General features: G+C 38.5%; 1 protein-coding gene across 6 annotated transcripts in view; it reads left to right on the top strand.

Moving 5' to 3' along the window:
- cnot1 (CCR4-NOT transcription complex, subunit 1) overlaps positions 1 to 18,490 on the top strand; it is a 159,222-nt gene that overhangs the window by 48,538 nt on the left and 92,194 nt on the right. For all 6 annotated transcript variants that reach the window (XM_060838293.1, XM_060838289.1, XM_060838294.1 and 3 more), the window contains 6 exons: positions 1,518 to 1,586; positions 1,707 to 1,761; positions 3,143 to 3,346; positions 5,333 to 5,498; positions 9,529 to 9,655; positions 11,378 to 11,488. In XM_060838293.1, coding sequence (XP_060694276.1) covers positions 1,518 to 1,586; positions 1,707 to 1,761; positions 3,143 to 3,346; positions 5,333 to 5,498; positions 9,529 to 9,655; positions 11,378 to 11,488 — 732 coding nt within the window. The remainder of the gene's footprint in view (positions 1 to 1,517; positions 1,587 to 1,706; positions 1,762 to 3,142; positions 3,347 to 5,332; positions 5,499 to 9,528; positions 9,656 to 11,377; positions 11,489 to 18,490) is intronic.

Raw genomic sequence — 18,490 nt, 5'->3', positions numbered from 1 at the left:
CCTTTTGAGCCAGTTCTGTATCCAAATGGCAAGTTCTCCCTGTATTCCATGAGATCTAACCTTACTAACCAGTCTCCCATGGGGAACCTTGTCGAATGCCTTACTGAAGTCCATATAGATCACATCTACTGCTCTACCCTCATCAATCCTCTTTGTTACTTCAAAAAACTCAATCAAGTTTGTGAGACATGATTTCCCACCCACAAAACCATGATGACCATCGCTAATCAGTCCTTGCCTTTTCAAATACATGTACATCCTGTCCCTCCAGGATTCCCTCCAACAACTTGCCCTCCGCAGACGTCAGGCTCACCGGTCTGTAGTTCCCTAGCTTGTCCTTACCACCCTTCTTAAACAGTGGTACCACGTTAGCCAAAAGTCTTCTGGCACCTCACCTATGACTATTGATGATTAAAATATCTCAGCAAGAGGCCCAGCAATCACTTCCCTAGCTTCTCAGTGTTCTAGGGTACACCAGATCAGGTCCTGGGGATATATCCACCTTCATGCGTTTCCATATATCCAGCACCACTACCTCTAATATGGACATTTTTCAAGATGTCGCCATCTATTTCCTTACATGCTATATCTTCCGTATCCTTTTCCACAGAAACACTGATGCTAAAATACTAATTTAGTATCTTCCTTCTTTTTTCCCCCCCCCCCCCCCAATTTTCCTACTGCTGTCTTGCTAATTTTTGAGGAGCCCTATTCTCTCTGTAGTTACCCTTTTGTCCTTTTAATGTATTTGTAAAAACCCTTTTGGATTCTCCTTAACCCTATTTGCCAAACCTATCTCATGTCTCCTTCTTGGCCTCCTGATTTCCTTCTTAAGTATACTCCTACTGCTTTTATGCTCTTGTAAGGATTCACTCAATCTTTCCTGTCTATACCTCCCATATGCTTCCTTCTTTTTCTTAACCAAACCCTACATTTCTCTAGTCATTCAACATTCCCTAACATCCCCACCACCTTTTCCTTTCACCCTAGCAGGAATATGCTGTCTCTGCACTCGTTATCTCATTTCTGAAGGCTTCCTATTTTCCACCAGTCTCTATTACCTGCGAACCTGCCCCCCAATCAGCTTTTGAAAGTTCTTGCCGAATGCAATCAAAATTAGTCTTCCTTCAATTTGTTTCCTCCTGTTTGCTGAAGAATTTCTCATTGAATTGAATGTCTTCGCTGTTAACGAGGCTTGAAGCTGAAAAGGAAATTGTTCATAAGTTGTCAAAGAATGAGCAAAAATGAGTTTAAATGTCTGTTAAAAGTTAGAAAAAAGCCATAAGAATATAAACAGTTATTTTGGAATTGTTTTTTTTCCCCCTGATGAATGATTCTCCTCTGCATTTCTTAAAAGCATTTTCCACTTTCAGATGTTTACTCTGCAATTTTTGTCAGCTTCTGTTTTTATATTTCATTTCCAGTGTTTGTGCTTTTAATTTCATCTATCTTGTTACAGCCCAAGTTACACTAACTATTTTGTTTGAGATTTAACTAATTATATTCTTTCTCTGCAGAGCCTGAAGCCTTCACCCCATCTGTTTACTCAGCTTAGTAAAGTGCTCAAGTTAAGCAAGGTCCAAGAGGTAAGAGCACCTTTGTGTTATGTGGCCTAACAGTGATCTTTTTTAGCAAGTAGCTATGTATGTTTCTAACTTATTATTGGTGCAATTATTTTGTTGTCTCATGATGCATTTATGTTTTAGGTCATCTTTGGCCTTGCATTGCTGAATTCTTCTAGCTCAGATCTGCGGGGGTTTGGTGAGTAACTTGTTGAAACTATGTATTTCAACCTGTGTTTGAAAGTGCTGTGAAACTAGGCCATCTGAAATTTGCACTTTGGTTGTATGGAAACTTGACTGAGTTCCACAAACTCTTTATCACCATTCTGGGCTTGAATCCAGTTTAGACTAACCTACTTTGCTTTCTTCTTTTGGCTATAATACTCCAACATAATATATTGGCTTTGATTCTGTTTGTTGACATCAACACACGACGCTTTATAAACGAACAATTTTGCTCAAAGGCGTGAACATATGGATGTTGTTGGAAGCATTTTGATTAACAAGGCATTATAAACAGTGAAGTTAGAAAAAGGAAATGACAAGTAACCAGTGGGAATAAGATTCTCAAGGATTAAATCTACTGATTGGAGTGTGTATTTAAATTTTGTTTGCCTAATTATTCAAGCTACACAAGGAGTTTGAGAAGGAGTAGCTTAGACAACTGCACTTGTTTCCAAACTTGAGTTCAATCAGTTTAATTGTTCCAATTATAGATGAGTTATACAGTCACTATAAGCAACTTAGTTGTCTTGGCTAGTCTAACGTCAATTCTGAACTGCCTTTTCAAATTGTATTTTTTTTTTGGGTTTGGGCATTTACCTGAACAGTCCAGCACTCAACTGTTTTTATTTCATGGTGCTTCCTTTTTTCAAAACAAAACTTTCCTGTTCCATGTTCCTGATTGTTAACTATCTTCAGCACTTTGGAATTGTACAAGGTTCTAGAACAACAAGGAATTCGATGCCACTCTGTTCTTGGATTATCTGTTTCTGTTGGACCAATGGTTTTGTTTGCAAGATCAAGTTATCAGTATTTTATATGTCTGGCTTTCTTTAAAAGAGGTTTAAGATTATTTTATAAATAAGTAAAATGTTGATTGCCAACTTTTCACTTCAGGAAAATGATAACCAGTTCTTTAGTGAATGACGAATGTTGATTCTGAGAATTTGATCAGATAGTGCTGTTCTTTGCAAGCAAAGCCAAAATTAATTTTAAACTGTACAATTGGAAAAAGAGCACTATATTTAATTGGATATGATCTGTTTTATTTGAGTGGTGTCAATGTGACTATTCATACCCTGTTGTTTTGAAATGGATTCAGAAAATAATTGTCTTGCAGAATCTTGATTATCCATTAAAACAGACAGGTCTCTACTATCTCACCACAGTGGGAATTCTCAAAGTGGAGCTGTCAATTTTGAGCAATTTTTACCTGTCTGTCAGTCAGACCCAAGTCTTTTTACAGAAGCACACACCTTTTAATCTACTTGTGGAAAGCTTTTCCATTAACTCGTGTCACTGAAAAAGATATCCATTGATATTGCCTCTTTAGCAAAGTTGTTTCTTTTGAATTGCAGCTCTCCAGTTCGTGAAACAGAAACTTCCCGATCTTCTGCGATCTTACATCGACGCAGACGTAAGCGGGAACCAAGAAGGTGGCTTTCAGGATATTGCAATAGAGGTCCTACACCTGCTCCTCTCCCATCTGCTGTTTGGGCAAAAGGGAGCTTTTGGTGTTGGACAGGAACAAATTGACGCTTTTCTTAAAACTTTGCGCAGAGGTAAGCAAGACATGATTTCTAATACCTAAGAGTCAAAATGGTGTACCATCAACAGGGAGTAGCAAATTTTTTCCACCCAGAGTGATGAAGATCTAAATTCATGGCTGACAAGGTAGTAGCGATAGAATTCTTCATTGCATATAAACCAAAATTCCTAGATTTATATTTGAATTGCTTTAATTGACAGGGCTATGAATTAAGACCTGGGAAATAGGAAAAGAACTACACAGCTTATTTCTGAGTTATGGAGGTTCTATGTATGTGTTACTATGTAGATGTACGCCAGAGTATGCCTGAAGTTTCCAGTGCCAGCCATCGTAAAATTTCTTTGTAATTCATTTTTAGACATTGGTAAGATTACGAGTTACTGTTTTGATTCGAATTGCCCTGAGATGGTGATGCTAGGTCTCTTAAATGTGCTGAAAGTGTTTGCAAATGTCTGAGTCGCTCACCTTCAACATCTCCTGTGGTTTAACCTTTTATCAAGTGAGCAGATCAGCTTTGGAGACTGATTTGAAGGTGTTGATTCTAATCCTTAGTTCAAGCTAAAGGAACAGATTTCAACTGTTGGAGTGGTTGGGGTGTGAGATTTATTTTTTGCTTTGGGGTGCTTTCTGAGTAAAGTAGGCTTTGGGTTTTGCTCCTGATCAATTCCTAAATGTGTTTGACTGCCTGTTATTTGTAGAACAAGTCAGGAATGGCTAGTGTTGAATGTAATCTGAAATTACTGCCATCGTGAGTAATAGTTGTGAAAATGAGAGGCAAAGATGCCAAGCAACATGCCAACTTCTCTGCATACAGTCATTACTTTTCGGAGGGGTGAGTCAAGAAGAAAGAGATTGCTCTGACTTGTCTTGTTTAACTATATAGAGTCATCGAGATGTACAGCATGGAAACAGGCCCTACTGTCTGACACGTCCATGCTGACCCGATATCCTAAACTTAATCTAATCCATTTTGCCACCACTTGGTCTTTATCACTCCAAACCTTTCCTATTCATATACCCATCCAGATGCCTTTTAAATGTTGCACTTGTACCTCTGGCAGCTCATTCCATACATGTACCACCCTCTGTGAGAAAAGGTTGCCCCTTATCTCCCCTCTTAAACATTTCCCCTCTCAACTTTATGCCCACGAGTTCTGGACACCCTATTAATGACCCTCGTAGTTTTATAAACCTCTAACTCCAGATTTGCCTTTCCAAAATGCAGCACCTCACATTTATCTAAATTAAACTCCACCTGCCACTCCTCACCCCATTGGCCCATCTGATCAGGGTCCCGTTGTAATCTGAGGTAACTTTCCTTGCTGTTCACTGCACCTCCCATTTTGATGTCATCTGCAAACTTACTAACTATACCTCTTACACACATCCAACTCGTTTATATAAATGACAAAAAGTAATGGACCGAGCACTGATCCTTGTGGCACTCCGCTGTTCACAGGCGTCCAGTCTGAAAAGCAACCCCCCTCCACCACCCTGTTTTCTACCTTCGAGCAAGTACTGTATCCATGTGGCTCGTTCTCCCAGTGCTCCATGTGATCTAACCTTGTCCTCAGGATGCTGTAGCACGGAGGGAAATTGTACTGCAGTTTGCTTTCCCAAACTATAAGTATATTCCTGAGCTGCAGTTCTCCAGCTATTGGTCATCTTTGTGTACCTTGTCTAAACTGGTATTCTTCATAATTTGTGGATCGTTTTGATGGCATAATCAACTTTTGCGAACAGGTCATTTGTTGTTCCTCTAAGTTATATTGTAAGAGGAGTTACTTGGAATTGGCTGTGTCTAATGGGAAAGGGTGAAGGAGCATTCATTAAAACGGAGGATGAGTGTGTCTGTAGGTGATTGGAACCAGGTTGCAAGTCATGTGGGTAGAAGTTGAAGGGAATGTTTTTGGAGGGATTTTCTTTCTTTCAAGCTCACCTGAAATGCCTGTAGAAGAACTGCAATTGTTACTAATTTCCTAATTTTTTCATCCACCAGATTTTCCGCAAGAGCGTTGTCCTGTGGTGCTTGCACCACTGCTATATCCTGAAAAACGGGACATTCTGATGGATAGAATCCTGACAGATTCGGGAGGGATAGCGAAAACGATGGACAGCTCACTGGCAGACTTTATGCAAGAAGTAGGCTACGGCTTTTGTACAAGGCATGTATAAGTCTGTTCATGAATATTATTCAGAAATAAACAAATCTTAGTTTGAGCTTAATTCCCAGTTGCAGGTAGTTCTGGTCTGGAGCTACTGGAATTTTTCCCTTGTGTAGCTTTTTTTCAATGAACAACTATTCTGTTTTCATTTCAAATTGTTACTTTGTTGGTGGGTTGATTTATGGATATTAAATTGAGCACACCTGGCCCCTCGTGTCAAAGTATAACGTATGACTATTACCGTTGGAGGAAGCAGTGAATTCTGCCAGTTCAAATATGAGCTTTATAAACTCTTTTAAGCCCTTTTGAGGGTAAACGCTTTTGTTGCACCCACTCCAAATATTCTCTTGCCAAAAGAAACAGATTTATTAAACACCGTTGACCTGATTCCAGATCTCTGCAAATGCAGCTGTAAATTGACTACCAGAAGATGTATGAAAGTAGCTGAGTAGTATGACTTGCATATATTTCTTTCCCTCCATTAGAGCCACTGCAGTAACAGCTGGGGGCAACAGGGAGGGAAGAGAATTGAAAGGTGCATTGTATGGTGTACACCTAGCAATTTAAAGTATTGTTTGCATTTTGATCATTGAGGTTAATTTTCCTTTGCGGGAAAGTGAGACCCTTCCTTTTTGAAAGAACAGTTTGATTGAAGTTATTGAGCTACCAGTTTGGTGAAATACTATTTGTGTGTGATCATGCTGCGCTGCACCAATAAGTAGTGACCCAGTTTATGCTTGTATAGAAAGTGAGATGGATTCCATCCTGCATTTTACTTTGGAGGTCTTGATGTGAGAGTTGAAATGATTTTGTAAGCTTTCAATGTGTTTGCAGAATAGATACACTAATTATCTAATGAAATTTATTACAGAGAATTGTACAATTACGCTTTTTGGAGTGGGAGTAAAGAAGGAAATGTGAATACTAAATAGTAAATCTTTCTGTAAAGAAATAACAAAAGGTTTAAACAGCTGTGTCTCCTCAAATAGTGAATATATTGATCTTCCTGTTTGTAATGACAGTGACAGTTGGGATGCTAGGTTGTACGTTAGAGTTAAGGTCAGGTTTGCACTTAGAATATTGTGACAGGTTTTGTGTGCTTTAATTTAAGATGGAGGTGAGCACAAAAGGTACAAATGTGATACACGGAAAGAGAAAAGCCTTCAGTATTAAGGAAGATCGTAGAAGCTAAAGCTGTTTGAAATGATAAACTATTGAGTTAACATACTGTTTCTTATTTGATAACTAGAGGTGTAAAGTTAAGGCTCAGGCACAGAATGTTTCTTAAACATAAGCTTATTAGGATATGGAATGGCCTACCAGAACCAATAGTGGAAACACAATCTGGTGTGGAAAGGACAGTAGAATTTGATTCAGACAGTAACTCTTTCAAAACATGTTTTTGACTTTTTTTCTGTTGTAAAATTCTGATACTGTAACATTGGATTGGGCATAAAAGCCTCTGCAATGAGACATGTTAAATGACTTAGTGTAAAATTGCAGCATCCGTGTGGAGCACATAGACCTTTTTGAAATCAACTATAACTGACCACTGTTGTGGTTCTGTTCGCCGAGCTGGAAGTTTTTGTTGCAAACGTTTCGTCCCCTGGCTAGGAGACATCATCAGTGCTCTGGAGCCTCCTGCAAAGCGCTTCTTTGATGTTTCTTCCGGTATTTATAGTGGTCTGTCCTTGCCGCTTCCGGGTGTCAGTTTTAGCTGTCCGCTGTAGTGGTTGGTATATTGGGTCCAGGTCGATGTGTCTGTTGATGGAGTTTGTGGATGAATGCCATGCCTCTAGGAATTCCCTGGCTGTTCTCTGTCTGGCTTGCCCTATGATAGTAGTGTTTTCCCAGTCGAATTCATGTTGCTTGTTGTCTGAATGTGTGGCTACTAGGGATAGTAAACCTTGATAACTGACCACTGTTTAAAATGTAAAACGTCCTTGTTGAGAATGCAGATACCTGCTCCTTAGATTCTGCATGGCCTTTTTTCTTCTGTTGCCCTCATTCTCCCTATAGATAACTGAAAGGTCTACTTGGCATTTCTTATGTAATACAGTTGGATTAGAGAACTTGTACAGTTGTCTATTCTGCCTACTAGCTGGTGTATTAGAAAGTTATTTTGAGAAAGTATTGGTAATCATGTGGGAAAATGTGGACTGATTAGGAAGAGTTGGTGCAGGTTTGTGCAGGGGAAATAGTGTTTAACTAACTTGCTGGAGTTTATTATGAAGACGTAATAAAGAATTGTTGATGATAATGCTGTTGATGTGGTATACAAGGACTTCCAGAAGGCTTTGAATCCAGTGCTATGCAACTGACTTAAAGGAAGATTCTAGGTTATGGTATAAAGGGGACAGTAGCAACATGGGTGCAGCATTAGAAGAGTGATGGGAAGCCACAATAGTCGATGCATATTTTTGAGCTGTGCAAGATCTCGATGCATTCACATCTTGCCTACAAGGAGGCACCCAGAGCTGTACACAACACTCCACCTGAGGTCTAACAAGTGTCTAATGCAAGTTCAACATCACCTTCCCCTTGTACTATGTCCCACTCTTAATAAAGCTGAGAATACCGTATGCTTTATCAATTGTTGCCCACCTGTCATGCCAACTTCAGTGAACTGTGTACATAAACACTCAGGTCCCAATGCTTCTGCACCCCCTTTAGAATTGTACCCCCTATTTGTATGTTGTCTTTCAGTGTTCTTTCAACACCCTCCCAAAGTGTGTTATCTCAACTTGGCTGCATTGAACCTCCTCTGCCATCTATCTGCCCACTCCAACTTCTCAATGTCCGTTTGGACTTTCACACTGTTGTCTTCACTGTTTATAATTCTTCCAAGTTTAGTGTCATCTGCAAACTTTGAAATTGACCCCGGCTCTCAAGATCCGGATCATTCATATATATCAGAAAAAGGATTCCAACCCTGACCTCTAGTAACCCCAATACAAATCTTCCCCCGCTCAATAATATGCATGAGAGGGCTAGAAGAGTAGCTAGGGTGAAGCTGTTACCACTCCTTTTAAAAGAAAAAAAGGATATGGGGTAAAGACCAGGAGATTGACATTGGGTAATAGAATCGGTGTAAGTATGGTAGGCTAAAAGGCCACCTTCTACACTAACAATTGTGATTCCTGTCTAGATACTACTGGTCACATAGCACAGTGATGCAACAATTTCTTCTTGTACATTATTTAGAGTTTACGTTTTTTTGTCTACAGATTCTGGAAATCTCTTGTCCATTCTACGTCTGTTATAAAATAGTGAATCCATAAAGCAATAGGGTTGCTTAATGTTACTAGTGCTTTATTAGTTTATGTAGATCTGAAGCCCTAGATGTATAAGATTTAAGAGAATCTTACAGGACTGTGTTGCAAAATGATGGGAAGTTGTTTCTGTCCAGTATTCCCCATAGAGTTGTTAAATCCTTAGATTGTGACTGGAGTTTGTCTGTTACCGTTGTTTTCTTTTATAAGTTGGAAGCCTGTGAATTTGTTTGCAGTCACCGTTTTACCAAGGCAATTATTTTAATGAGAGGCCAGTGTTGTGTGACTGAAATGAGATGATTTTGAGATACTGATTGTTAAATCTGTCCCTTGTGATTTATGTCTTGATGAAAATTGTAGAGACTTAATTTGTTTTATATACTAACTTTTAAGGAACTAATTGGATAGCAGACATGATCAGGATGCTATGTGAGCTTTTAAATTTGTGCTCTGACTGTAGTAGCAACATGCAACTTGAATAGTTTGCTGTTGATTTTTGTCTAGTTGCCAGGTGTATGAGCACAGGTAAGTGTTCCTTTTCGAACTTTGCAAATTTTGTTTCTGCTCTTAAGGAAGAAGACAAAGGACTGCTTTGACGGCCAAAAATACTTTCCTAAAAACACTGCAGTTTTGGCATCCATTTAAGTATTGAGTCAAAGTTTCAGTTAAAGAAATCTCTTATTTTTAGTTCTGTAATTCCAAATCGCTGTACCTAGAAAGGTCTTTCTAACTAAATCAACATGACTTTTTCTTTTTAGCGTTGAAGAATGCCGCCAAATAATTTTGCAGTTTGGGGTTCGGGATGTGACTGCATCTCAGGTTGCCAGGGTGCTGGGAATGATGGCTCGGACGCATTCAGGCCTGACCGATGGCATTTCTTTACAAGTAAGCATGATAGAAGGAAGGGAACATGAATTTGTGTTGTTTGAATTAAGGGGACACAATATTGGTCTGAAAAACCTTATTTTATAATGGTTGCTTGTTGTCACTGTTCTATCCAAGTATTTCTTTGTCCAAGCTCACTATTTTAGCTTTGTCATTCTCTCTAGTATTTCATTGTGTGGCAATACTAATCCTCAACGATGTGCCATGCATTGAAAGTTTCTCCAGAGTGACAGTATCACTGCACATTTAAAAGTTGTCTCCAAGCTAAGTCTACGTTCAAACACCACCTTCAGTGTTTCAGCTTCTATATCTTTTGTGGTCAAAGTTTAAAAATCTCTCAACACCAGGTTATGGTCCATCACTGGCACTTCCACGTCGTGGCACACCCTAGTCCAATATCGACACCTCCACAATCCTTTGTGATGTAACAGTTGTGAACTAGAGGTATGACCATATTCAGTCCTGATGGGTTTCAGTCCCCATTCTAAAGTTATCCTCAAACCCTTTTTTTGAAATCTTTGCTACTCCATATGAATTGTTTGTAGCAGTATAGACTGGGGCCATAACTGCGATTTAAAATTTTTTGGTCTTGTCTGTCTGTCTGTCTTGTCTGTCTGTCTTGTCTGTCTGTCCAACTCTAACTAAAAACCTTAACTAATCTCTTTACAATGAATTGCTCATTTACTTCATGCCTGCAAAATAGCTGTTCCTATAGTCCCAGTACTTTCTTAGAAAAGATGTGGACCATATATCTGCCTCCTCTTCTGAATCTCCTTTTCCCCATAGCCACCCTTTCTGTTGCCCCAAAGTCCTACCAAACTGCACTAAGCATAGTATTGTATCTCCCTGTCACCCTCTCTACTTAATGGAACTGTTACTGTCAATTTCCAAACCAGCAATACTACCCATATTTTTCTGGCAATTTGACTAAACTGGTAAATTTCTTTTTAACTTTGGTCGCTCTCCACTCCTACATAGATCTTGAGAAACAATTGTATGTTAATTTAAAAATTTTATATGCATTGGTTTCATAGTTTGTCCATGTGTATACTCTTCCCATTTACTTTACTGTAATGGTTAGTTGCCTCTGACACCTTACTCAGGTAAGCCATGATCTGAACGACATTGATGGTTTTAATTTAAATCACCATCTCAGTAAGCAGTGTACACAACTGCTTCCTTTTGCCATTTATTTCTCCGTAGTATTTGCAGTCGGCTCAATTATAATTGCAAATTGTTTCCTGAGGCCAACGACTGTGGTAAATCTACTAACACCTGATGTGAAGATTTTGTTCATGTTGCGAGCTATAAATTGTATATGCTCTAACTGCAGCAGCTGTAGAGTTGGATAAGTAACAGGGCCCTTGCAAGTTGGGTAATTGGCAGAAAATGTTTTGCATCATCAAGTTATATTGACTGGTGGTTTTAATTCCTAGTGGCAATTGTTTTCAACCTACTACAAGTGTTGAGACAGATCAAGGCCAGTACAGAAAATGTTAATTTGAAGTGTTTGCTTGAATTCTGTAATATTTCAGTTCCATAAAGACCCAGCAAAGATGATAAAGCAATATCTTATCTCTTGGCCCTGGCAGCTCCTTAGGGATAATTTAAATAGAGAAATCAGACTTGGCTTAGCCTTTAGCTCTCTGACAAATGAACAGGAAAACTTATTATTCTGACTTGATCTTGATTTTCACTAAATACTTTTGTCTTGGCTTACAGTCTATCTCAGCCCCTAGTAGTGGAATCTGGAGTGATGGGAAGGATAAAAGTGACTCTGCACAAGCTCATACCTGGAATGTAGAAATATTTATTGATGTTGTGAAAGAAGTGGTAAGTAAACTAATAAACCTCTAACGAAAACTTCAAACTCGGCACTTGCGACTTTTCTTGGAAGTTGTCAAATGCATTTGACATAAAATGTGTGACTTTGGTGACCATTGCCGTGGTGGAGGAAGAGGTTGCATTTTTGGCCAGATAATCAGAAATAATGGAGTTGTCAGTGTAGTTCGTAACTCCAACTGATCAAGCTTGCTTGCTTTTCAGAATAATAAAATATTAAAAGTATTTGACGATGACCAAGTAATACAAAAAGTTAGTCATTTCTAACTAGAAACAACTAAGGTTAAGCAAACAAAAAAATCCCAATATTCTTGTACCACAAAGGTGTGAAGGCAGTATTTTCTATCCTGCAATTTGCTGTATGTCTATGTATCAAACCTTCAAAACCATTCTCCATGTTTCTGTAACCACATTCTACTTTTGCCCTGAAAAATTGAAGTTGAAGACAAATCATTACGTTTCAGTAAATACTAACTCCCGTTTGATTTTACTACAGGAAATTCCATAATACATTGATTCATTCCTATTGGACTTTGCTCAGGCAGTTTAGAGATTTGAAATGGTGTAATGAACTATTCAGTTATCCAGTTGTGAACAGCATGCTAAAAATAGTCTGTCAAATTTCACCAGACAGCAACACACTTGAGAAATCTAATCACACTTCTGTGCAAGATTGAGAGGCCTGTTTAGACTGAATCGCTGAATACGTATCAGTTCACGACCGAATGATTTGCAGGGAGTTATTTTTATCTTTGCCTTTGTTTACACACAATTTTGATTAGACCTACTCACCACCCCATGGTGGTGCTCATACATAAAACAAATTAAAATAACCAATGTAACTTGAGGGAGAAAATCTTGCGCTTTGTCGCATCTAATATTTCAAATGTACTGAAGTGCAGTGATTCACCGTAAAGTGTTGTCATGGTATTTGGGTGAAAGTGGCAACCATTTTTTAAATATAGCCAAGACAAACAGCAAGGTGAATGAACATTTACTCTGCATCTTTTCAGTATTGGCTCAGGAAAGTGGATTTTACAGGTAGGTAGTTTATTGGTAATGAAGGATTGCACTTTCAATCTTGTTTGACATTGTAGCAGTTTCCAGAGACATAGTTGAATTGTGCAGATTGAGTTAACAATCATTGTTCCTCTCTAGTGAAGCATTTTCTGAAGAGTTCTTTTACTGACTAGTCTGGAGAGGTTTACTCAAGCTCATCCCAGTATCAGTAATACCTTAGAGAAGTATGGGGCAGATATAGAAGAGAGAACATTAGGCTAGTAATGCAGAGTAGCACAGTTGGATAATTTGTGTTTTCACCTTCCCTCATGGAGATAATTTGGTTTGCAGGGAAACCTGGATATCACAACTAGCATGAAGAGTAAGTTTGTGCCAGAGGCACTTTGTGCACTGCTGTCTTTCGGCTCTGGGAGGCACATCGCTAACACTACAGTATCAACAAACTTTTCTTTCAACCATTACATGCATTAGTCCATAATAGCCTTCTTTATCTTAGTTCAGTACCCTGCATTGCCCCCAACTGTACCAGCAACTTCTGTGCTGAGTAAACAAGCTAATTCCCATTGTTGATGTGGTGACCTATAAAGAACATTTTATTCATATATTGCTGCCTAAATGCTTGGTAGTTTAAGGACTCTTCAATCTCCAGGCAAAGCTCCTGACAGTAACTTCTAGAATTCTAAGAGAACTAAGGTATAGTAAGCCCAGCGCAGTTCATTTAGATACAAAGTGAAAGTGCAGGTTCAGGGTTACAAAGTACAAGCTTGGGACCGATGTGGAAATATTTCATTGCAGACTGGGATCTGTATTTGGACCAAGTGGATAGGAAGTGTGGTTGATGCAATTCAATGGGCTTCTTTTTAAAAGTGGCTAGGTGTTGTAACGAGAAAATAATGGGGGTGATTTTATTGATAGTTTGACCTCGTTTTAAGCTGATTTGGGTCAATTTGATACATTTTTAAATAAAAAAATAAAAACCATACATTTATATAGAGCTTTACGCAACCACAGTTGCCCCAAAGAATTTTGCAGCTGAAATAATACTTCATGAAATCTAGTCATTAGCACAAGGAAGCCAAGTTGCATACATTAAGTTCTTACAAGTAGCAGTATGATGACCAGATGTGTTTTTTGGATTTTGATTGAAGGTTAGTAGGGTTAACTGGCCTTATGTTATTACATGTAAAACAATGGAACCTTCCACATCTACCTGAGAGGGTAAAAGCGTTCCTCAGTTTAATATTGCATTGGAAAGGTGTGCCTTCCTGTGGTAGTGCAGCAGTCCCTCAGCACTGCCTTGTGGTGTTAGTCTGATATTTGCCTTCATGTCTTAGAGAGGGGTCTGTAGCCACAACCTACGATTTGGAGGCAAGAGTACCATCAGCTGACCTGCACATTCTGCAGTCAAAAGCTCATTAGCGCACTTCAGCAGACTGATGTTGAATTGGATGATGTAATGGTGAAATCTAGAGAAACAAACACCTTTTCCTGGTCTAAAATTAGAATAAACACATTGACAGGATGCGGATTTCACATCTGTGCTTGTTGAATACATTTTCAGTTTTTGTAATATTTTTGATATATCTATTGATTACTTACAATTTGGTTGGTTGTATTGTCAGAGCAGCTAAATATGGCTTTAAAATTTTACATATTCATCAAGAGAATTTCATCATTCATCGATGATGTATGGGTTAAAGGGCTTGTAAGATAATATGGTGAATTGCATAAACATGTGTGAATTTGGTGCAGCTGTCTGTTTTATCTAGTCACCCTGCAAACAGAAGCCAGATGGTGACTTACAGCTGTTCCAATTACTTTGGTATTTTGTATAATGTCTGTTGTGTGAGCTTTAAATAGTTACCTTTTTTACCTTTCAAGCTTCAATATATTGATTTTTTTTTCTCTGTCAGTGCACCTAGCTTGGATTGCAGGCATCCTTTTAAAACAGCTCAAGTTTCTTTGACTTAACATTTCCTGTAGAAAATGCTTGTTTTAAAGTTCTTAGAATTGGAAAAAATGGGAGAATCTGTAAGTGTTTTTGATGATACTAATGTTAGGAAATAAGAAATTTAATTCCTTGTTAATGCTGAGTTCTATGTGGTCAGATTGCATACAGAAGTTAGCAACACTCTCTTCTACCTCTCTCACTTTTTATGACCCATCCACTGCCTCTGATTTGCTGAGATGCTTACTCATCAACTAGTATTGGATAATCGTACATTTCTTCCAATTTAGTAATGGAAAGAATGAAGCCATTGCGGTAGTTACCACAACTCTTCCATAGGTACTGACCCCAACCTGAAAGTGAAACCCAACTTATGGTAGCTTAGTTAATGCTGAGCTAAGTTCCTGATACCATATTCTCTCCTATTATCGAGATCACCACCTCCACCTCCATAACATTGCAGAAACCAGGGAAAAACAGGCAATGTTTTCCCCCTCTCCAGGCTCCTCTAATCCAATGCTTTTCTGACCAGCTTCCCATATACTCTTGGTAGATTAGGCTTACTGCATATCCTGACTTGTAATAATTCCTGCTCATTTGTCATCTTGTGCTTGCTGATCTCCAGTGGTCTATTTAAAGTTTGCATTCTAGCTCTGTATTTTGCCATGGCCTCTTTCCCCTTCCCTCACCCCTATTTTGTTCAAACTACAGACAGCTGTGCTTTCAACTACCTTTGGCCTTAAGCACTTGAATAACTTTCTTAAACCCCTTTTGTCTTCTGCTATCCTTCCTCTTTAAGCGGCTCCTTTAAACTTCATTTGTAAGAAGCCCTTGGTCACTTGTTCCAATACCTGTTTGAGGCTGTGTTGAATTTTTGTCTAATAGAGCTCTTCAGAAGTCCCAAGAGCATTTTACTATATTAAAGACACTATATGAATGTAAGTTACGTTGGCTAATCCTAATGGAGGACAGTGATTTTTCTGCTCATTATCTGAGTTGTGGTTGTTAATATGTAATCACTTGATTGTATCAAATGATCTCGGCTGGAAAATAAAAGTGACTGGCAAGGGCTTAGTTTGTCTTGGCTGCAATGAAGCACAGTTAAGTAGATAGCTTCTGAGCTAGTGGAAGCATACCTTTCATAAGAAATGATGCTTTGAAAAGTAGGTGGTGAATGGACTCGTTGGAGGAATGTAAATTAAGAAGTTACTGTTTATAATCACCCCTAATTGTTCTTTTTCACAAACGGCTAGTCTGTTTTGTTCATTCTCTGTTCACAGCTTATTTTACTTCTAGTAAAATTCCCAAAGTATAAAAGGACTTGTTGGGAGTGGTAAATTATATGCTCTGAGAGACTCTGAAAGCCTTTAATTTGTAAACCAACCACAAAGGTAGACTGTGCTATTAACAAAATGATAACAAAACTCTCATTATATGAGCTTCAAGTTTTCTGCACGTCTTCATCCTGTCCAAGCAAACAAAATAGTTGAACACCATTCTATAGGCGAGCTGCGTAAATGTGGATGTCTACAAAACTCTTATTAGGAGCTTCTGAAGGCAAATCACTTACTTGGTAATGGCCCAGCAATTGTAAGTGCTAGCCTTGCTGTTTACATAGGTCGTCTCTGATTGACTGGTTTAAGCAATCGGTCCTAGTACATAATGTGTTAATGGATTTCTGCTATATTACCAGTCAGAGTGTGATCCTTCTACCTGCTGTTTTTAACATACCTCAAAGAGGGCAATGGCAGGGTGTTTGTTCCGGGATGAATTCTGTATTTGTATTAAACAGAAGCCGAAGCCTGAAATGTTAACCCAATTGATTTTGGGATGAGCCAGCTACAGGTTTAAAATCTTTGGATTGCTTCAGAGGCAGTGCAGGTTAATAGAAGTGCACCTCCAGGTGGCCCATTGATGAAGTTACAGGAGATGAGAAGGTCCTTTTCTCACTATCTCCCCGGCCAAGGTGTGTGAAGCATTCTACTTGAGAAATTTACCCTGACCAGAAATTTTGTGATCTGGCAGTTGTATTTTTAAAACTTCTAATATTGCACGTTCCATGACACAATTAAATTTCTTTTTAAAACTGTGAAATATCTTTGACAATGCCTGACAATCCGACAATATCGTGGGATTTATACAGAGAGTTAGGGAAGGAGTGATTTTACTGGAATAACTAATAGAAGTCCTTATATGAATGCTGTCTTTGAACTTCTAAGTTTGACTGGTCACATTTCAGGCAGTAAATTCTCACTGGAAAACCTGTTCTTAACTGGAGCTTTTCATAGTTGGGATTAAACTGTCTTTATTAAAGCCAAGCTGTATTAAGTCGAGTTACACAATGCCTTTTGACTTTGCAGCAAATCTAATTTTGCCCTGAAACTGTTACATTCGGAGAGAGAAAAAAAAGAAGTCATTGACAATCTGAAATTCTGGGTTGTGCCAATCATTCGGCCATCATAAAATGATAAATATTTGAACGTTTGTTTCCAAACCTATCTGTGGATCATTTATTGGTCTCTACACAGCATTAAAATGTTTGTCATTGATTCTGAAAGCTTTTATGTCCTTGAAGTTGTTTCAAGCCTTCCAATGATGTTTTTGGTGCATGGATAATGAGAATAATATGAATTCTGATTATGTATGCTGTTAGAGTTTGGGAAATTATTGGTCAATGTGTAGACCATTTTTGTCGTCATTGATTTTAGTTTTAGAAGATTCAATTTTGAATTTGTTCCCCGTTGCCATTGAAGTCTAAATGATTGCAGCCAAACCTCCCCCTCGTTTAGAACCTTTGTTTCAATGCTTGCTTATGCATGCAAACTTGGATAAAAGAAAAAGAAAGTTTGCATTTATTTAAGGGCCTTCCATGAATTCGGGTGACCTGCTAAACTGTTTTCAATCAAGTCAATAATTTTGAATTGTGGTCACTGTGTATTGTGCGAAAAAGTTTAGAGGTGTGTATGTACATCTCGGGATGAATAGAAAATAGGCAATCCACACCACAATAACTCAGCCTAAAGCTAGCATCTCTGAAAAACCTGTTTGGAATCCCTTAATTGCTGATTATTCCCCTCATGTTAACATAAGATGGGGCTTCTGAAGGGTCAGCATCAATACTACTTGCAAGTATTTAGGCTTCGTTATTTGCCTAAGACAGGTTATGCCAGCTTGTCCTAGCAAATCCTCATATGCCACATGCTCTTCCTCATGGATGGGTTCACTTATGATTTGCCCTTCTGGTTGATGTGAACTAAAGTCTGTTTAAAGCCAGTGGTGCTTTTGGAAGGCTCTGATGCTGCAGAATAAAACGAACATTCTCAACAAAATATGAGATCCAAAGTTTGTTTTTTTAAAAACAACATCCCTACCTTCTGTGCAATCATTGGGCCATTTTATCATCAAAAAAGTCATTTGAATGTAGGTTGTTTCAAAGATCATGAAAATTCAATGAGCAAACATTTCACCAATAAGAACCTTGCAAAAATGCTAGATGTAGAGACACTAATAATAAACACCAAGCTAATGTGGTGGCTGGTCTGAAAGTCTGATGTTATTCAGGAAGATATTCTACAGTGAGCTGAGGCATGCAAATATTTTGTCAACTTAGATATAAGGTTTTTTAAACAACCTTTACAAGATTTGGTATCTGGGTTGATGCTGTCGGAGGAAAAAATTACGATTTGTAATGCCCTAACAAATTTGAAGCAAATCATGTCCAACTAATTGAAGAAATGAGAACCCAAGGAAAGTTAAGTAAAAACCATCTCCTTGCTACTCTTGGCAGTCATTGTCAGGTCTACTAAATATTTCCAGCTATTTCTGTTTTCACCTTAATTTTATCTCCTTTTTTTTCTTTTCAGGGTGTAAATATGATTTATATTTTGAATTTGCACATCAGCTGTTTGTTCTGTGCTTTCCACCTCACCCGGGCTTTTTTTCTGTCCTCTTACTCCCCATTTATGATTAGACTAGATTACTTATAGTGTGAAAACAGGCCCTTCGGCCCAGCAAGTCCATACCGA

The sequence above is a fragment of the Hemiscyllium ocellatum genome, chromosome 17 (genome assembly GCF_020745735.1).
Source record: "Hemiscyllium ocellatum isolate sHemOce1 chromosome 17, sHemOce1.pat.X.cur, whole genome shotgun sequence".
Taxonomy (NCBI): Eukaryota; Metazoa; Chordata; class Chondrichthyes; order Orectolobiformes; family Hemiscylliidae; genus Hemiscyllium; species Hemiscyllium ocellatum.
This window is presented reverse-complemented; position numbering and strand designations above follow the sequence as displayed.